The 22632-nt window shown below is 34.6% G+C and overlaps 1 protein-coding gene across 6 annotated transcripts in view; it reads right to left on the bottom strand.

Annotated features, from left to right (window-relative positions):
- The window catches only part of LAMA2 (laminin subunit alpha 2), a 535718-nt gene that overhangs the window by 182943 nt on the left and 330143 nt on the right, over nucleotides 1-22632 (bottom strand). For all 6 annotated transcript variants that reach the window (XM_074333565.1, XM_074333563.1, XM_074333566.1 and 3 more), the window contains 4 exons: nucleotides 21078-21205; nucleotides 12566-12652; nucleotides 5165-5376; nucleotides 1405-1511 (listed from right to left, as the gene is read on the bottom strand). In XM_074333565.1, the coding sequence (XP_074189666.1) occupies nucleotides 1405-1511; nucleotides 5165-5376; nucleotides 12566-12652; nucleotides 21078-21205 (534 nt within the window). The remainder of the gene's footprint in view (nucleotides 1-1404; nucleotides 1512-5164; nucleotides 5377-12565; nucleotides 12653-21077; nucleotides 21206-22632) is intronic.

The following is a 22632-nucleotide window of genomic DNA, read 5'->3' as shown; positions in this document are numbered from 1 at the left end:
GTGGTGACACAGAGCCAATGGGGTTGCAGTCACATAACACACAGAATCGTTTCTTTGGGTCCCACCACATAGTGGACTTTCAAAGCCAACAGAAAAATAAAACAAAAACGAACAAACAAAAAAGAGCATACAATATTATTTAAGAGACAAAAACAGATGGTATTTTCAAATTTCCTACAGACAGGCCAGTTTGATGACCTCTGAGAAAAGCTTGTTTTTCCTTAACAGGCTTTAGCACCAAAAATACCAGGGGTGCCAAGAAAATGTATACATGTTTTAAGAGATGTTATCGATGTATTACTTTTTGAAGTTAAATTGAATCACAGTAGCTATGTGTAATATGACGTTTGCTCAAAAGATGGCGTTAATCAAATGAATGTTAGTGTCACCATGCCACGGGCTGGGCAGTCAAAGAAAATGGCAGAAACATGGTTGTCATCCAAGGATCGCAAGACCATTTTGAAGTTGTATTTGAAATTTGAGAACGTCCTCCTGACTTAACACCCCTTGACTTCTACCTATGGGGAACATTAAAGGATGTGGTGTACCGTAGAAAACCAGCTACACTGGCAGTACTTCAGGAAGAAATTGAGATGGCATGTGCAGCGATACAAGTGGACACTTTGGTCAACTTTGCTCAAGCAATCATTCGCCATAATCAGAAGTTTCTGGACACTGACGGTAACCACTTTGAGCTACTCTTAAAATTGCAGGAGTTAAATATGATTTGTGTCCATCTTTTGTTATTGGTATATATTGAGTATTACAATTTTAATAGTTTTTTTTTCCTTTCTTAAAATGTGCATGCATTTTTTTTGGCACCCTCTGTACATATTTACGTGAAAGAAGTAGTGCAAATCTACCTGCTCAAGGAGGAATCTCAAAGGCTTGCCATACTTTTGTTAAAGAACAGAGAGCAAATGATTTTGATTATTGTACCACTTTAGCAAAATGATGTCTCTAAAAACTACCTTGATTTGCTTCTCTACTGAAAATTTTAGGTAGAGTGCTCACTGGAACTAACTTTCCAATGATGGAACTAGAACAAAGAGTTTGATAAAAGCAAAGGGTATGACACATTTTATTCTGCCAAAAATGTAAAGGCAAAGGGAAGAGTATTTTACTCTCCATAGACTGGGATTTAATTTGTATCTTATTTGTTTCAGAAACATCTGAAGTACAGTGAATATTACATAAACTCACTGCCAAGGAAATATAGATTGATGGTCAAATGCTAGTGTACAGAAAATTTTGTTTTATTTTGAGAAACCATTTCAATGATCACAATATTTTACATGTAGAGTTACGTGAACCCTTCTTTCAATACACTAAGGTGTATTTCCCTGAAAGCTCATGAACATTTTCAAGGAGAAAGTAATTCATTGGTCAGCTCCTGCTCCTTACCTTGCATTCATCACACCGCTGGCCCTGCACATTAGGTCTGCATTCACACTGTCCTGTCCTAGTGTGGCAAATCTCAGAGAGGGAGCCATTGGCATGACAGCGACAAGCTGCAGAGAGAAGAGAGATCTGTGGCTGGGGAAAAGTTTCTAGTAGTCTTAATGTGCTTATTAAATAATAATATCTCCAAAATGGTAAAATTGGCAACTAATGTTTAGAACAGAATGTTTTCTGATTTACTAGATGATCTGTTAGGCGTTATGTTATTTGATCTTTACAACAAATCTGCAAACTGTAAGAATAATTCATGTAAAGTGTTAGCACAGTACCTGGCACATAAAGTGCTATTAAAATATGAATGTCAGGATTATCACTCCAATATTGCGAATGAAAAGAGTGAAATTCAAAGAAGCCATAACTCACACAAGGCCACCTGATTAGGTAATATAGCTGAGTCCAGAACCTCAGTTCTCTGACTCCAAGTCACTCCTCCAGCTGTTTCACTTCTTCACAGATACATTGGGTCAACATTTAAAATATTAGAATCCCATTTTAGTAATCCATATTGACTCAAGAGCTAAAATAATTTTGATAAGTTATCAAAATTAATAGCACCCATGGCATAATATTAATGCCACTAGCAATCAAGCAACATTATTTTTTTCAATTTAATTATTATTTATGGTGTGCCTGATTTGTTTTAAGCTTAAAAAATGAGCATGAGGTAATAAATATATATATAACTTTAATATTTAAGATTAGCATTATAATTTTTAAAAATCACTTTTATTTTAACATATATACTATCTCTCCAAAGATAGAAAATGTATTCAGTTTAAGTAATCTTTTGTCATATCTGTATTACGAAGTTTGTCTGACGTTATTCTAAAACATAATAAATCAGTCTAAAAATTAAATGGCCTTTTCACAAATAGAACAGTAATTAATAGCTCAGTATTTTTAATGGTATACATACCGTGTTTCCCCAAAAATAAGACCTAGCTGGACAATCAGCTCTAATGTGTCTTTTGGAGCAAAAATTAATATAAGACCTGGTATTATATTATATTACGTTATATGATATTATAAGACCTGGTCTTATAGTAAAATAAGACAGGGTCTTATATTAATTTTTGCTCCAAAAGACGCATTAGAGTTGATTGTCTGGCTAGGTCTTATTTTCAGGGAAACACGGTAATTGTTTTGAAACCAGAATAAAAACATGATAGGGAGACAACATGGGAATTGAGAACATTCATAGATGGTTTTGGTAAATTTTGTACAATATCTCATGCTTCTGGATACTTTGATCTGAGCACAATTTATAAATACATTATAAATAGCTAATCCATCAGTTTATGCTATTTTTCTGTTCATCTGACTCCAGATTCTACTTAGTTTTATTGCTTTCCTAAAAACTGCTTGATTTTTCTTCCAGTAGTTTGGCATTCAGTGTCTGTGAACTTGATACTAGTTGGGTAGCCAGTCATTTTCCTCAGGCGATAGCCCAAGGATGGTCTATAGTTGAGGTCTGAGTAAAGGCTGAAGAAAATATTTTATTAAACTATCAATTTCATTTGAATAGTAGAATAATTGTATATAATTTTAATTTCTTTATGTAAGTTCCTTATGTATATTATACATACATCTTTAAAATCTCAAATAATTTAGAATTTAGAAGCCATTTCTTCTTAGAGTGGGGAATACAAGATTAAATTGAATTAAATCTTAAAAATAACAAAAGCAAAATAGAATTTTTAAGTGGCATTTTTAAATGAAATATATGACACTTTAATTTCATTCTTAATGATTATTATCTTAAAAATACCTAACAAAGCAATGTAAAAATTTTAAGTGGCATTTTTAAATGAAATGTGTGACAAATAAACACTATACGTAAATTTAAAAAGCAAACTATATTTCTTTGTAGTGTGTACTTTTCATGAAAAAATCTAGAGGCAGCTAAAATAATGGTTAGCCATGAATTTTCTTCTCTCGGAGAGTTGTTATATCTATGAAAAATTATCAAAATACATAATAAATGAGTTATGTGTTTAATCTTAATTACATGCTAAAGAGCATTAAAAAACATAATCATGTCTATTTCTCATGGCAAGTGGTATAAAAATTGGTGATGATTCAAAGATGTTTTCATACCATATTCTTTATGTGTTGTTAAGGCTTCATGCCACAGATCCCCAATTTACCACAACAAAATGAGTGGAAGAAATCTCCTCAAATTTATGGGGGAAATTATTGGAAAATAGAAAAAGAGGTTATTAAATGATTAACACAGCCCTAAAATCAGCGGACCACGGATACTCACGACTACCACAAGCACTACTCCTTAAGGCACTACCTACCGTAAGCATCCCAGGCCCCAGTCAACTCTCCGGATACTCTCCATGTGTCAGATCCTTTAATCCCCAAAGAAAGTTATGTTCCTTTATGTAAATGATGAAACTCAGTCTCACTGAGGTCAAATGTCTTACCTAGGTCACATAGCTAGAAAGTGAAGATCTGGGTGGCATGCTTGAACAGAATTTCTTAAGCTTTCTATGATTTTACATAGATGCCATAAACCCAGTGTTTAAAAGCCCTCCTGAGCCTGATGAAAATTTTGCTTAAAAAAAAAAAAAAAAAAGTCACCAATTTACAGATAATACTAATGGATTCCCATTGTTCCAGAGAATTATTTGTTTTTGATTCAACAAATTGTCACCTTTCAATGACAAAAACTGGCACTCACCTTTAAAATCTATGAGGAAAAAGATATTTTTAAAATTGAAATTGGTGTCCTACCAAGTCTTTGGTGTTTACAACAGAGATAATAAAAGATACTACATTTCCAGAGATTTCTATAATGTTGCAATTCCTGGGACCCGATGACAGGAAGCGTTCCTCCTTACATAATGCAGCTGGCAGAAGTAAACTGGTGGGATGATACCACACCTTGCTCTGTCTAAAGATTATGACAGCAGATGAAGCTGACGATGACAGTGTAAAGCACTCCAGGACTAATATAGACTAACATTCCATTTGACGCTTCACAGCAAGATCTCCCCTGCATATTCTATTACCACTAATATAAAGCCTTTGTAAATTCTATGCCGTAGTGTATTATACAGCTACGGAGGGGAAGTGGAGGGAAGGGATGTACTGACTGATAGGAATGAAGCCCCACAAGAGCAAATTTTGTGGAAGGATAACAGAAATAACATTCTACGAATAGTCCTAAGGTGAAGGTTAATAACTCAAACATTACAAATGCCAGTGTGTAAAAATATTGGCAGAATTTTACACCTGTGATGAAATGTAAAAAGTTCACATATGAAAGCAATACTGACTAGCACCTACTGTCAGGTACTAATGAAGTAATATGGGTTGATACATTTATTTCAAGAAAATGATTATAATTGAGATAAACAATAAAGGATAATTAGGTCCTACCGAGTTTCTAAATTCTTCTTTCTTGCTATGGATATAAGTTGTTGTTTTTTAATCTTCATTACACATGTAAACAGAAATATGTGTGTCATTTGAAAAACAACCACACTTCTGCAATGCAGCAATTTTCAAGAGACTGACTCTATTAGTTAGTAAAAAAAAGATTTTAGAATATGCAGACTCTGTGTATAGGCTGTGCATCTCATACATGTGTTACAGATAATTTCCTACTCTCCAATCCCACTCAAGAACTCATCTGCTACTTGGAGGTGTAATGCATCAATTCTGTCAGGTGCATCAATAGTTCAGGACTTACGCTGACAGTTCTTTGCATCAACTGCATCTCCAAAATATCCATCAGCACAGCGCTCACAGTACCGGCCTGTTGTACCTGGCTTACATATCAGACAGGAGCCAGACAAGCTGTCACAGCTGCCAGGGATGGAGAAGTCAAGGTTGTCATTGCATTGGCATGGCTGACATGATCCTCCAGCTACAGAAGGTTGTCCAAAATAGCCTTCTGCACACCTAAGGCGAAAAATTTCATCAGTGAGTATTTGGGAAGAATTGATGAAACCCATCGGGGCAATGCTTATATATTTTTGACACTACCCCTCTCCCAGGATACGTTTTCCTTTAAAGTGCTCCTTTTCTCAAATGCAAGGTGATTAAAACAATGTTTGTCTACAACTTCAGTGTAGATACAAGATGGAATCCTGCCAGCCCCACTAGTAATTAGATTTTAGCCAGGAAAAAAACACACAAAAAAACAAAAACCCTACAAAAACAAACAAACAAACAAACAAAAACTTGTTACTGGCATTGAAGAGGAGACCAAAGCACAATAAGAAATCTGCTACTGGCACTTTGAGGAAACCAGGTCCGTGTTGGAAAGCCTTTGTAGTACAATACATCTTATGGATCTACTGCAATTGGTTGTTTTCTGTACAAACATGTAAGGTTTACATATTTTTGTTGCTGTTGGAGCAAGACCTTGTTATGAGGAAATAGGCTCACAAGGAAATTTATTAGTGAGAATTCATAATTGATTAAATAGAAAATTATAACTCAAAAGGTTATCATTATTATTTGTGTGGGGGCTATGGGAATTTCTGCATTAAAAATAGGTTTGCGTGTATCTGCATGTCCATACAGAGGCAGATTTTCATTGAAGAGTCACTGAGAAGCAGGTATGCCTGTGTATTATAGTAACATGCCAAACAGCGATGCTTAACTGTGCCCACAACTCATATTAGCATACTCTTGGTATTTTTTAAAGGAATAAACACTATTTTACATATTATCGGGAAAAAACAAAAGTTTGTTTATTTATGAGGCATGACAGAGAAGATTTTTTAAATTACAGAATCAAATTTCCCATTTTCCATATGTTAGGTGTTACAATGCTACTTCATGCTACAGATGCACAGATACATCTTTATAGGAAGCACCTTTTAATATTCTGCTGTCTTCTCTTATAGTAAGCCACACTTGCCAAAAGAGAAACAAAACAGTGCATCTGAAATCTTATGGTCAGGCTAGCTCTGTTATCTCTGCCATTTTTGCAAAATAAAAAGTATTTCGCAGCAAGGGTCAAAATGGAAGGGGAACAAAAACAATGTGGGAGAATATAATTTCTACGGTACACTACTTTTATACTTATCTACTCACATGTATGTAAGTCATTGTATAGAGAAATGCTCTCTACCATTCGAAGGAGAAATGGTTTAAATCCAGTACATCACATGAGAATATTTTAATAACATCACAATAATGGTGCAGAGTCATTAATTTGGTAATATACACGGATTATTCTAAGTTTTCTAGGGCATTGATAGGTGCTATAATAATCTTGCAAAATTAAATTTTTCTCACAATTTTTTAAAATAAGATTACTTTTCTAAATTATATTCACAAAGTATTTTATAAATTGTGAAAGTCATTGTGTAAATATTGCTTGGGAAAACACTGCCACTCACAAATATAATTGCTTATTAAATTTCTATTGTAAAAAATGAAGTAACATCTTAGTGCATAAAATTCCCCCACAATCCCTTCAGGAGCCGTATTTGACAAAGATAATAATAGGAAGATCCTTTTGAATTTCAATCCAATTCTTCTTGCCTTACTTGGTATTCAGAGCTTATGATCACAACCACATATATTCACATCTCATTTTGTTTACCATTAAGAGAGTGACTTTGCTGCACTAGGATAAAGATATACAATGATCATTATCACAGCCAGCGAAAACCCATTATTTTCAGCTCACTTTCCTCAAAATGACTTACTGCTCTCAGGAGAGATGGCATTATATATAACAAGAGCTGGGGACTGTTCTTGACATAGATACCAATTAATAAGTCCCAAATTCTCCCACAATAAAAAAAAAAAAATCTCAGCCCTTGAGAAAATAACTACAATTAAATAGAATAACTGAAGAAGCATTGGTCTTTTATTTTTTGTCACAGGACATATAAGAACATTTATTGAATGTACATGATGGATAATTCATATGCCACTTTCTTGAAAGTGTACAGTTTTTATTCCCGATGCATGTGTTTCTGTATATAGAATAGTATTCTTTGATAGTTATTAAAATGTTTCAATTGAAATTAAAAAGTGATTCTAGGGTCAGTGACTACAATACTGCTAATCATACAACTTTTATTAATAATAATAGTGTTTTATAGTCTGATCAGGTTGGATTTGCCTAATTGAAATTTGTGAAAATCACAGCCCTTTAGCCCTTTTCAGCTTCTCAGACTTTTACTTTACCAAAACTAATTGTAATTTAAAATCGCAAGTCCTCTCTTTTTCATATGCAAGGCAGAATGAGGACATCTTTTTAATAGACAGTTTATTGGATTCCTTGTTAGAGAGAAACAATTTGACATAGCAAAGCAGTGTTCTTTTCCACATTTGCTAACTTAATCAAATTGTAATATTTTAGAAAGAGAACCTTTAAATGCAGATGAAACTCTAAATAATACATGCAGTTATGTAATATGGTTGTTTCTATTGCTGATATAAGAACAATGTAAGACAGAGAGAGACAGAGAAAGTAAGGATGGCAGGAGTGGAGAGAAGTAACAATGAGAAGAAAGCAGCACTGGTGAGACTTTCATCTCATTGTACTCCATCAGTTTTTCAACCAGTTTTGGCTAAAATCTGTGGCCTGTTTCCGTTATCCAGAGACTGAAAACAATGCTTCAATCTCCCTAAGCAAATTAGAAAAGCTCTCCTTTCCCTACTCCTGCCCTTCCTCAAACATTTCCTGAGCACTTCTGCATAATACTAGTATAAATAAAGCCTAGTCTGTAAACTACAGTTGAAGGAGAAGAGCGATATACTTAAAAATGTAGCAGCATAATACTACAGATAAGCAAATGCTGTTATGGAAGCATAGAAAAAGGGCAACCAACTCAGACTAGGATTAACTAAGGACACACTCTAGATGATAGAGCTGAATCTGGAGTTGATCAGGCAGAGGAGTGGAGGAGCTGCAGTCTTCCAGGCAGAAGGAACAGAATTGGCAAAGGCACAGAGGAGGGTGGCTGGAGTATAAATGTGAGTGGCTGTGCAATAACGCTTTCTTCTTACTGCCTGCCATCTGGCAGTATCAGTTAAAGACTGAGGGGGGTTTGTCGGCTAATATGGTGCCTTTCTGAAAATTAGAAAAAAAGGGTCCTCTCTAGGTATATACAAAAAAATGAAGAGATAGACACAGCTAGGCACTCAGGCATAGCATAGCAGGTGTGCTGGCAAGAAGAGGGCACACTAGATTTGAGCCCCTAAGCTGCCCCATGGTTGAGTACTTTTGTACAGTATACAAACTGCGAAACATGAACAGCCTCTTGAAACCTCACTTGGAGTGACAAGTTTGTTAATGGTACTACAAGTAAGTATAAGTGTCTCTCTTTTCTTATTTCTGCAACCCTGTGCTCTGCATCCAGGACTCAAGGGTTCAAGGAGACTCAAACATGAGTAGAAATTCTCATCAGCAGAGTGATCAGATGGCAATTTGATTGGATTCAGAGTCAGGAATTTCTGAAGCAGAAAACACCTAACTGAGATTTGGGAACTGAAATTTAAAAAAACAAAAACAAAAAAAGAACTTCCCTAACATCAAATATGAATCATGTGGGTAAAACTGTAGGTGAATTTTCCAAACATTAAGCGATTAGATTCCAATACCTTCTGCATTCACAGTAGCGATTTGTGAAATTAGCTTTGACTTTGACCTTTCTTTATTTACTTAGGGAGGAACTGTGAAAAGCTGGCTAGCTAGGGAGGTGACAGGGTTTAAGGGGTCCGTGTACGCCATTAAGTTTCATGTGGTCCTATGGATCCCACTGGGTGAAGCAGAATGCCACCATTTTTTAATGCCTTTCTCCACGAAGTGTGATACTACTGAGGCTACACACTTATTCTGAAAGTAGCTTCAAGCCCAGTACAGCAGGTATCTAGTTATTTAGGCATTTAGTCATTTTTTTCTCGATGTTCTTTTTAATTTCTCTTAATGTTCCAACACTTATCCTTTTTCACCTTTCTAGAGATTGTCTCATTTTTCTTTTCCTAATTTTATCTAAGTCATAAAAGCCTAGAATCATAACAAAATGCCGTGGTGAATACCTCATCCTCTGACTCTCTCTCTCTCTCTCCTTTTTTTACTTTTGTTTAAAACATTCCCCAGTCAGGAGAGCAATGATATCTCAAAGTATGGGTGCTTTGGTCCCGATAAAAGTTTCCCCAGACCATAACTAGTGTTCTATAGGTAAAAGAATAGCAATCAATATTTTGTCGCATCTTGTGTTGCTATCCTATTTTTTCTGGATTTTTCTTCAGTCTCTCCATTCAAGCAGCAAGACCATCTTGTGCTACATAACTTGAGTGAAGGGATCTGACAGGGAAGAAAGCAAAAACAGGAATTTTGTGGACATTGAGCTCTAAAAGTCACCATTTCAATGAATGTGGTACCTTCTCCTGCAAATCATCTTTAAAGAGAAAATAGGATGGAAGTAGAAAGGCAGATGGAGGAGCAGTGATGAGAGTAGAGATGTTGGTGAGTACCAGTGTGGAATGAAAGCAGAATGAGTCCTGTGTCCCTGTGAGTGGTATGAGATGAGTGGATAGAGTTATTAGACCTGAAGAGAAAGGTAATCTGGAGGATAAGGAAGAGGTCAGCAGAAACGCACTTGGGTCAATCACTCAGTACTGGTTGGTCCTACTATATGGCCATTGCCCAAAATACACACACACACATGCACACACCCTACTCGAGCATTCAAGTCTCTTGATACTAAGTGAGCTTTTTAGAACTTTCGTTCAAGCCTGGGAAATGGGGAAGAGAGAAAAAAAGCTTATTATTTTTTAAATTGAGCTATAGCTGACATACACATATAACACTGTGTAAGTTTAAAGAATATTTGACTGAGATTATGTTTCCAAACTCTCACAGCTCCTACATATGGCTAATTTGGTATTAGAGTATAAATCAAATTGAGATAAAGAATATGAAGTTATAATTCCTGTCTACCTGAGCTATAGTCTGAGATGCATTTTTTCCATATAAGGAAAGCAATATAATAAAAGCAGGGGATGTATGGTCACGTAACATTAGAAAATGCTGAGTTAAACCAATTGAACATATTTCTTCACTCCAGGACATGTCAGAACTTTTAACATGTTAATATATATTTCCCAAACTTATGTGATCAAAGAACTCTATTTCAAGAACATTTATAGTTTGGGAAACACTGCTTTAGTTTTCCACTGTTGATTTTATGCAGATGGTGTGCATACACTGATTACACCAATCACTTACAGGATAGTTTTGATTACAAGATTTTAGTGTCTCCTCCTTACCTTGACCCTTATTCCCCTTCCCTTCCACTGAAGCCTGCACATCTCAAAATAATAATTCTTCTAATATTTTGGACCCAACTAAATGGGCTTTTTGGCATATACACAGAGAAATGATAAACACTAAATACTCATATTCTCAGAAAACCCTCATGCAAATTCTGGCTATAAAAATATAATATCCCATCTTCTGTATAATAATAGTTCAAGATTATTTTTGACTGAAAAAACTGGAACTGGAGATAAGATATGCTATTTGATAAAATGCATATCCATGTTTCCATCCTCCTTTTAATCAGATTAATGAAGACTTTAGATAGGAAATCGTGCTTTCTGCCAGCTATTTTTTTCCTTGGTGGTTTTTATTATCCAGATTAGAATTCTCCCCCAAATACATTCAACCATTCTCACCCATATTAAAGATGTGAACTGCTCGAGGCTGAGGATGGCATAATATCTGTTTATATACTATGTCTAGTCCTGCACCTATCACATGGTAGTTGCTAACAGATATTTGTTCAATAAAATGTAAGATTTCAAACTGTAGATGGCTCAGAATGTATTGTCTAATATATATAGAAAATACAAAACATGAAACGAAGCAATATAAATACTCATATGTCAGAGACTATGTTCACCTAGATAAGTGGATTTAATGGCTTTGCCGTCATTTTCCAGTTGCAAAAAAAAAAAAAAAAGCCTGTAATCATTTGGAGGTTGGAGTGGGGTGGGGGGTTAGGCATTTCTTGTAAATCTGTCTTGGCGATGACATGTTCTGCTCTTTGGTAAGTAATATACACATACCCTCTTTTTTAAAAAAAACAATTAAAGACCTCTAGTTGCTTGATGGCAAATAAATCCTCACTTCAGTTCTGTCCTTTCATTACTGCTTTACAGATGCTGCCATACTCACAAACAGTACTTGGTGCTAGGATCTGTCATTGGCACTTTGTCCACAGACTGCTAGCTGCTGGCTAAATTCTCTCTGGGAGGTTGGCTCCTACTTCATTAACATTATGCACTCTGGTTGAAATAGGGGTGAGGGTTGCCAAGAGAACAGGAAAAGATAGGCAGAAATAGCCGTCTGCGGTGGTAGCCTTGGTGACAGTGGGTGAAAGCAGGTCATTTCCTCTGCTCACCCCCCCCCCCCAACCCCCAGTGATGGCAGCAAAGGGGACTATTTTTCAGTGCTAAAACCAGAGAGGTGTTGTTGTGTTTGTCAATGATATTAACCAAGAATTTTGTATGATTTTCATCCTGAAATCGAAATCCAGAAAAGTCTTTAGGAGGAAAAATAATTCCCTAAAGTACATAAAATAATATCTATGGTTCCCCCGCAAAGCAGCCTAGTAAAATCAACAGGAATTAAAACACTGGGTTAGAAGTGCTCAGAAGAGGATATAAATCATGATAATAAATTACATTTTATTGCTATTTTCAAATTATAGTTAAGGTAAATTATGAACCACTTGCTGAACTATGAACTACACATTTAAGCCACATTTTAAGGACAAAAAGCTAATTATGAAAAATAAATGGTGCCAATGCAGAACAGTAAGATAAATCTTAAAGTACATGACTTTCCACTTGAGTAACACTTTCTAGAAAGACTGTAGGTTAATGCTTAACCTTTAAGATTAAAACATTAATCAGACATTCTCCGAGTGAGTGGAGATTTATAGAGCAATTTCTAGAAAATAAATAAACTATAAAAATATAACGCATTTGTTTGACAAGTGTGGCGAGAAACTTTATTTCATCTTACTGGGGTAGTGCACAGGATGAGAATGCCCGTGGTTTTATAACTCCCAAGGTAGAAATCATTTTGAGAGACAGTGTGGTGCGCGCTTACCTCTCACAGCGTGGTCCTGTGTACCCGACAGGGCATTCATCACAGATCAATCCAAGACTTCGGTCTAAATGGCACGTCGGGCTAAAGCTATGTTGATGTTGTTGGGGCACAACAGGGGTAAGAAAGAAGCACATACACAAAGTCATTAGCAGCATATTTTCATTTCTCTTTCTCCAACACTACTGTGACAAAAAAGTACAGGCTGGTCATTCTCGTCTCACAGACGGAGATTAGGGTCTGGCCAATGGAGGATGAAATGACATTGCTATTTCTGCAGACATGAATATAGCCCAGTGGAGAGCAATATCCATGTGACATGTTATTAACTGACTTTTGACTGTTCTGGGTCTGTGATCATTAGTAACAAATGGGACTGTACTGCTCCTTTTTAGGGATTTCCTAGGCCTGGCAAAATACAGCTCACATTCTTTGTCTCCAGCCACATCCTTCTGAATTTGAAGCCTCCCAGAGAAATCTGTCAGAGAGTTTGGAAAATTTAATATGTGGTAGTGGAAGTGGTGGTGGTAGTGATGGTGGTGATGGGGTTTCTACTTCGAGTACTGCTACCACGGGTGTGTGTGTGTGTGTGTGTGTGTGTCAGAGAGAGAGAGAGAGAGAGAGAGAGAGAGGTTGCTGCCCATGTGTATGCTGATTACACAGATGGAATCCTCCAAAAAGCATTCAGAAGAGCTCATGCATATATATTCTGCCTAAATTTATAATTAAACCAAAGAAACCAAAGCAACTTTGCCATTTTACATCTTCTGGTATGTTCTAAAGTTCACCTCTCTTCTTGCATATATTCAGTATGGGTCTGAAGTAACAGAGTTGAACACCAAATCCTGAAACAGCAGACTAGTTACATGCTAGCTTTAGCTTTCAAAACATGTTCAACTCCGGCCACAGTTGTTTGCCTTGTGAGAGACACCTCTCATGTGTGAACCCTTACCCCAAGATAGACATGATGGCTCTCTGAAGGGCCATCGACCATTTTGCATTCTGCAAGTTCTGCTGCTCTGCCATTTTAAAAGGAAATGCCCCCAATTAATCTTTTTCCCATTATGTCTTCCCTAAATAGATTTATTTTCTATTATATATGACAGGACAATTCAGTAGAGGCTTGCTTGATGGCTAAATGAATTATAGAGAGAACAACAAATTAAACACTGCAAGCCCTGGTCTCATTTTGCTCCTGACATTTGCATGGCTTTGGCATACTTTCTTAACCTGTGCAGATCACATGTAATATTTTTGAATAGTATTCCCTTGAGTTAACTCATAGCTGTCCTGTAAAGATATAGTAATTCTTTTTTTTTTTTTTTTTTATAGTACAAAGCTATTAGAACCAAGTAGGTCTATCATTTGAAATATTTCAACTTTGTGGAAAGTCTAAATGAATCTGTCGATGTCTGGTGGGGTAGGGGAGCCTGGTCTGGGATATCTTGAGTGCACAATTATTACCCAGATGAAAGATTCCATGTTAAGGGGTTCTGATGGCTGCCATGAACAGCAAAACCCAAGATACACCCAACCTGTGCTCTGTGAGAGGAGAACCATCTTTTAGAGAACAGCCTGTGGTTTGCCACCTATGACCCAAAAGGATTTCACTGTGGGTGATTTGGGAAGGAGTGTGATTACACTGAAGAGAAGAGGCACATGTATAAGTGAAAAGAAACAATATTTTTCCCTTCTTTATCCTGTTATTTGATTTGCTATTGTTTTCAGACATAAAAGGAAGGACCGGATTCTGAAGAATCTCTACAATGTGTGAATGTCTTCTTTTAAGACTGCCATTCTATAACTATCTCATCATCTATGGAGAATGACTAACTAGAAGCCCTAGATTTCCCATCCATGTGGGACTACAGTGACTGAAAGAAAACTACACCAATTATTTATTTTTTAAAAAAACAAAACAACCCTAAATCAATTTACTATAAATCATGTTAAAGGTGCTTGACAAGCCTTCTGACACTTTAAAATTATTTATAAAATAGATTTCAAATTCTTAAATATACTCATGCATCACTTAAGCTGACAGAAGTAAAGTAAAATGCTATGACTGACAACACTCAATACATTTTCAGGAAATATTAAGCGATGACAATAATATATTAAACTATCTCTTTATGTTTTCAGAGTGATTTTTCAAATAATGTTATCACATGTTCCCAAAATTTTATGAGCTGCTTAGGGCAGACATGATTTTCTTTGTCCAAGGTCACAGCAAGGAGAATTTAGCATGGGATGCAGAACTTCTGAATTCTAATCTGATGTTCTCTTCTCTCTGTATCCAACCAGCATTCAACCTACTGATAAGAATTAAGTGATTTTAAACTTTTGGTCATATAAATACTTGACATAATGCATCTTAATAAAATATCCTCATAAAATACAATTGCATTTGTACTTTAATATTCTTTAAACGACATAAACTGATGATTCACTCGATTATAGCTATATCTGCAGTTATAGCTATGGAGAAGGTGGCATTCAACACCAAAAATAAAATGAAAATGAGAAATAAACATGGAAAACAAAAATTGTCTATAGAATTTGGATGGGCAAATGCAGCAACTTGACTGTTTTTGGCTAAAATATGAAACTAACTGCTCTGTGACAGAGAGGGAACTGTAAGATCATTGTTGACTTCAAGTGATTCCAAGATTATGTCATTTAACTCTAGCTGGCTAGCTCTGCACTGGCAGAGAGTGTTCGGCTTCCTGAATTATCTGCTACATGCCACGGAAGACACAAGTGATCCAAGAACAGCAATCATTTTCCATAAATAGAGGGAGGAAGAGAAGCGCTTCTTTGGACTACACAGCAAGAATCTGCACATGCAAATAGTCCTTCTTAATGGATGAACATAGATTTTTATATTTATAATGATTAATTTATAAGTACATATATATGCATGACTGTGTATGTGAACATATGTAAATGTATGTAAATAAATACAGGTAGATACAATTAGCCTTGCTCCAAAAAGAATTGAATTCTATCAAAATATGTACATTAAGATAAAATAACACAATAAGGTTAGAAAGAAAAAAACAAACACTAAAAATATAAAATCAAGGATATATCTAGAGGACAAATGTATTTTGTAAGATATGTTCATTTGATAGTGACAGATCAACATATGGCTTTGAACTTTCTCACAGCCAATGCGAGAGGGAAACAAATTGCCTCTTGGGACTGTGATGTGATATGGAATGAACACTCCTTTTGTCACTGGCATAACATTTCCATCATGAGGGTCAGACAATCAGGGCATGTTATGTATTTGCATACACATACAATAGGGGAGCAGGACACTTTTAACTACTTGTAACCTGAAACACTTGAGTAGAGAAAGAAAATCCAAAAGGGATGAGATGCTGCAAAGCATCAGTGAGGAAGCTGGGGGTCTGGGTAATGAGGCTGTTCAAGCCCAACAACCAGAGGAGCAGAGGACTGAGAGGAAGAGGAGAAAAATGAAGGGAGAACTCATTTACTTCACGACTTTGGTTTGGGCCTCATGAATTTTTGAATTTTCTCCATAAGTGTTTTCTTCTTCCAGTTCAGTGATTTCTGTTTTACATATTCTTAGGAGAATCATTAAGTAAACACATATTTCTTTAATTATCTGCAAATACTATGACATCGGGATTAATGTCCATCATTAGGTTTTGTAATTAGAACTGGGTTACCCTCTGTGTCTTTGGATGCGATATTTCTCTAAACCTGAGTTTCTCATTCATATTAGGTAGATAATATGATCTACCTAATAAAGACTTCACACTGAAAAAGTATGAAAGCAAACTCTTAGCCTAATGGCACAATACATCATGGCTGCAATTTAATACGTTAAATTTTTTGCCAAAGTATATTGATTTGTTTAAATTTTAAGGTATTTGGTTACACATTAAATAATTAAACTTGTACTTTCTCATCCTGCTCTATTCCCTTACATTTGAGTTAGCATAACTGTTGCCAAACTATAGTCATGTTTTACGATGAACATTTACAGCAGTTGGTCTAATATTAAGTCCTATTAATGTTTTTTCTTCTCTTCAATATCTCTGAAATTGTTTCTATTTCAATAGCCCCATTGGAAGACGCACAGAAAGGTGAATATATGGGTTCTAATATTGGTTCTGCCACAAGCAAGCTGTGTGATCATGATCAAGGCATTTAATTTCTCTGAAGTTTAGTTTTCCCTTCGGGTTTATGGGACTAGTAAGATATATCATTATTGTCCATATGTACATAAAACATTGTGCAGGAAAGTTCTCTAAAATACCTAACACACCCTTACATTTCTAAAGAATGTTGTTGAATACTTTCTCAAATTTGCCTTTTGCTTTAGAATAATTAGAGAATATTTCTCTATTATAACCACAAATTTAAGCAACAATAATTCAGTGTGGCACCTTGAGTGAGCCCAAAAGTCAGCTCTAGAAATGTTTCAGTCTTTCAAAAATTTAAATTTTAGCATTATAGACCTACACAAAGAAGTATTCATAATATTAGTAGATAGAACTTACTGGAGGCCTACCTTCTGTCCAGCCTTGTGCCAAGAATACCTCTAATTTTATTATATACCTGATGAAAACCTGATTTCAATAATATCTATTCAAACACATCCTGAGTTTCTGAGTGTTCAAGGGCAGACAGTCATGTTTCTTTTTCATATAATATTTAATCTATAAGCAATGTGATGCCAGAAATTAACGAATATAAAACATCTGAAATATTTACAATTTCATTTGCTTCTCTAGAGATAAATTTTACTGCCTAGTTACAATCTATAGCTAGAATATATACATCACCAAAATGAGAAGGCTAAGCAAAGAGTGGACACTGCAAAAAGTTGATAAAGTTGATATATATGTATAATTTAAATAGTATATGCTTGTCTGTATTCATACATCATGATAAGTATACCAATCTATCTCTATCTCCCTACACATCTGATTTATTTAGCAATATTATGTAAGAAATTTGGAACCAAAATGCTTGTGATTTATAAGATTTATGACCAGGGATTAAATAGATAAATCACCAAGGCAAAATCATCACTACTACACTTTACACTTCTAGATGAAGGTTGAGCAACCTTTAGCTGATTTTTTTTTTCTGAATAACCTGTGAAAATCCAAATCCCATCTTCTGAATTACATGCTATATATATATGGCATATTCATATTGATATCGTACATTCATATTCACATATTATATCAAGATATTAATATTTAATGTATTCAATATATTATATTCAATTTATTCATCAGAGTTTCTAACTCAGATTATAACAGTAATGACTGTTTAAAAGCTTTTTAAAAAGGAGAGTTCCCCTAAGGCATTATGTCTCATTATTTAGTGATGTTAAACAGTCAGGTTATTAGATTAATAGGAATTTTTCTCATCACAATTGTGCAAAAAATTATGTTAATTTTCCAAGTTGTTTAAAATTTAAAAGACTTTATAACTCTGGATACAATCTTCTAGGGTGTTATAAATAAGCAGATTGTCACTGTCCCCTCTTTCTACTATGAAAATCCCACATTTAAAGTTGGAATTTAAAATAGGTTACTACTCTACTCCAAATTCTATTTGTAAGGATAAAATTATTACTTAATAATTTAATAATTATTTAATGTAAATGAAACCATCTTTAAATACTTGTATCAATATTGTTATTGAATTGTCTTTATTTTTTTTAAAATCAAGATTTGTATAAATACAAAATTGGAATAAATATATGTGTACTTTGGGAAATATAATCATTGGACTCTGGGACCTCAATTCCTTTGGCACTGATGGATGGTGTTTTAATGCCTGCTGACTCTTTTTCCTTTTAGGAACACAACTGAAACCCATTATTAAGGTAGAAACATAGTAAACAGAGAAGGATGGGCCATTAACGCCTATAACTACCCAAACAAAGTTCTCTTGTAAATGGCTCTCTGCATTTATAGTAATGTTGGTCAGCTTGAGGATTAATCCATAAGCACTACATGTTCAATCAATTACATAATTCCAAAATATTAGTCTAGGATGCCCTTGGTACTGTGAATGGCCAGCCCTGCTGTATTGACAGCTGTGGGAGTTAGACCCTATGACTTTTTGTCTGAGAAGAAGTTCAATGCAAATCAATGAAGAGATGCAAACCTTCTGCTTTCTTCAGTGAAAGATCGTATTGAACAATAGGTTTCGTGTATATTGGATGGTTCCTGAGAATTCATTCAGCCATAGTGAATGTGTAGGTCTTCCATTGCATGATCTAATCCTTCACAAATATACCAGAGAGCAAGGTTTGTGTCATATTATTGTCAAGATAGGGCTGACTAATCATTAATTGTGAAAGAACTTAATTTGTTCTCATATATTCATTAGTTTCCAGATTTTCCTTTTGTGACTACTTCTTCTCTGACACTCTTGGTTGCCAAATGATCTTTAGTTTTGTGCCCACCCAGGCTCATGCCTTAAACTCTGGAAATGATTTGATCACAATATTAACCCAATTTCCCTTTTAGTAGATTATAACGTTATCACTTAAAATTCAGTGTGCTTGTTAAAGAAATCTTCACTGTAGACTGTAGATGACTGGAAAGCACATGAACTTAAAATTCAAACTCTGATACTTTAATAGTTTATAACTCTGAGCAAGTTACATGATGATAATCCTTATTTGGGGCTCACGATGTCCAATCACTGTTTTAAGTGCTCTGTGGATTTTAATTTATGTAATTCTCACAACAACCCTACCAGAAGGTCCTGATTATCACAATAATGACAGGTCGAACACAGAGAGACTTTAAGTAGCTTTTCAAAAGTCACACAGCGAAAAAGTATGGAACTCAACATGTAAATCAAGAAATTATAGCTCCAGATTTGGTACCATAGTGCTATTTTCCCATTCAGAAACTTTTTTTTTTAAATTTATAAAATGGTGCAATAATATCCACATTTTAGCTTGTTTTTGAAGATAAACTAATACCAAATATAGTTCTTGATCTTATGCCTAGAATATAGTAATCTGTTTTCACTAAATATTAGTTCTTTCTCTTTTCCAATGACTAAGGTGGAAAGTTCTGAAGAAGAAAGGCTGTTGGTAAGAGGACCAGTGTTTCATGTTGACTGAAAATTAAGAAGCATAATTCCAATGCAAACTTCTAAACTTAATGACAGAATTATTCTCAAAGTCTTTAGATTACAGTATTCACTGACTCTTCTATCAAGAGACTATTTTTATTAGTAGTGTCTTGGATAAGATTTCAGAGTATGACCAACTTGCTAACACCTTCACAATAAAAGGCTATAGCTGGAAGATTTCATTTAAAAAATCATTACAAATTGTTGTTATACAGCATTTTTAAATAGTTGGAAAATGCACACTATAATATGAACTTTATTAAGTACCAAGCTTTTCTTTAAAAGGGTTCTCAAAAAAAAGGGCTATTTAAAATCATAGTTATTTACAATTTTTTTACTATTAAAAAATGTTCATTTTGGTTTAACATAGTATACCCCACTTAAAAAAAACAGGCTTTATTTTCTTGGTTATGTATTTACTTAAGGATGGCCACCCTGAGGGAATGTGAATTAGAGCAGCTGAAACAGAGTGTTCCTCTAAAAGGCAAGAGGAAGAGGCAGACAAAATATATATTTTTAAAATTTTTCTCTAAGAGGTTCTTATTCTAGGTGAACAACAGAAAAAGGAAGAAAGAAAGGAAGAACGAAAGGAGAGAAGGAAGAGAAGAAGGGGAGGAGGGAGGGAGGGAGGGGAGTAGAAAGAGAGAGAGAAAGGAAGACAGAGAGGGGAAGGAAGGAAGAAAACTGGATGACTAGAAAAATTATCTGAAGTTTGCATTAACCTTTCTCAACATCTAGTTTATGCAAAATAAGATGCCAATTATCACCCATATTTTAATACTCATATAATTTATAATATAATGCTTACCATTATGACCGTTTTGAAATATATATATATAAAGATATTATAGATATGATATACCCTATAATAACTAAGGGGTAGGACTGGTGATTAAAGGCCCACTAGATTGATCTCATTTTACCTTTTTGAGGGGTTTGTGACTTGCTCAAGATTTAAAAATAAATAGTGTGAGACTGGGACATGAATGAGCAGCATTTATACCAATGGTCTTTTTTAATTTAACCACAGTATGAAAATGTATGTGTGTGTGTGTATGTGTGTGTATGCACATGTGCATGTTTGTATAAAATATGTCAGTTCTTTGGAGTTAGTTTAGAAATTCCACTTGAGTTTTTTCTCTTAGATATTAAATCACTAAAACTATAGCTAAAATATTGAAAGTTCTGCAGAATAAATAGTCATAACTTTAAATATTTTATATTTAGAAAAACTCATATTACCTTCCTGAGAAATTTATGCATACACTTATTATTTATTTATGTGTGACAAGAGAAAGGGTATATTCTATATCAAAAATGAACTTACAGAACTGGCTGGCCAACTCATGAGAGTAGGTTTGTTACTCACTTATTCGACGGGATATTGAGTGGACAGGCACAGGGCTGACAGTCTTCAGAGGTTCCTTTAGTCGGATCGCCATAAAAACCAGGAAGACATTTATTGCAATATGGGCCATCTGTGTTATCCTTACAGTGCTAAGAAAGAAATGCACATCGAAGTTTATTATTTTGATCTCAAGCAACAACATGTTACCAAAAATAAGTCTACAGAGTCATTAGTCTGTTCCCTGCCAGGAAGAGTAATTTTCCACATTAAATGATCGATTGTACAGCTGAGAAATAACATTGAAAGTTAATTAAATATCTAGCTTATAAACCACACACTAGTTTCAGCATATGTATACTTGCAAAAAAAAAAAAAAAGACTGAAATTCATTATGTTTTTTTTCATAATGCAAATCATATTTCCTTTTTCTTTAGTTTTAAATGTTTTTCTTAAGGAAATACATGTTATTGTGAGTGTATGTGTATGTGTGACTAGTCATAGAGCCCTAATAAAATATGTTCAATGGAAACTGTAGCTGATTCTAGGTAAAAATCAATTGTTCAGCTTAAAATTGCTGATTTAAGGAGAAGTGTGACTAATCATACAAATCCTCTGGGACTATGGACTGCTGACTTCAGAGATTAATTTGGACCTTAGTGGACTCTGATTGTTTGGACAATGCACTAATGCATTACATCTATGAGGGGCTTGTTTGACTCATAATTAAATAATGAGAATATTGAAAACTTTTCAACATATACCAATATATATTGAAATCACAAGGGATATAACAATTTCCCTTACACACTTTGTAAAAATTAAAACTGAGTTTGTCTGACAATTAGTATTTATTGGACCCATGTCCTTTTCAAAAATAAAAAATAAAAATAATTTATATCTTTATTTCTTCATGATAATTAAAGTACATTCATCAATTCAGGCTGTGTTCACAAAACTCATCAAGACCGGTTTAAAGGTGAACAATCCAGTTAATCAAGCAATGGAATTGTCTATAAAGCTTCCAATAGCACAATTAGGCAAATTTGTATGATGGTTTGGCATCATGCAGACATAACTTCTTCAGTCTCCAATGGTACAATAAAACTTATCTAGTACCTATTAAATATCATACAGTATGGATTCATGATGACTGAAATGCATTTTTAATTTTATAAGCATACAAAATTGCAATTTTTTCCCTCATGTTGAAAAAGAGTTCATCAGAGCTTAGGAATGCAAAAACTTTGTTATGATTAGAACCAAACAGAGAAAAGAGCTAAAATATAAATTCATTGTAAGCTGAATTTTTATTAATCTGGATGGCCACTGGGCTAGTGTACCTAATTTGACGAAAGTTCTGAATTATTACTTATTTCAGTATATTTTTATGTATATTTTCGAAAAGCTCAATTTTAATTACATTTAGTAAGTGGATTTAATAAAAACCACACACACACACATACGTGTGAACATAGCTTGTTTTATTCCTTGGGAAAAGACAGATTCTTTATTTAAGTAGAAGATATTACATTAAAGTCTAATCATTTAGCTTTCTGAACCTCTAACTTATGTTGTG

This window comes from Rhinolophus sinicus, linkage group LG05, assembly GCF_036562045.2.
Source record: "Rhinolophus sinicus isolate RSC01 linkage group LG05, ASM3656204v1, whole genome shotgun sequence".
Classification (NCBI taxonomy): Eukaryota; Metazoa; Chordata; class Mammalia; order Chiroptera; family Rhinolophidae; genus Rhinolophus; species Rhinolophus sinicus.
The sequence above is the reverse complement of the archived record's forward strand: the minus strand, read 5'-3'. Positions and strand labels throughout refer to the sequence as shown.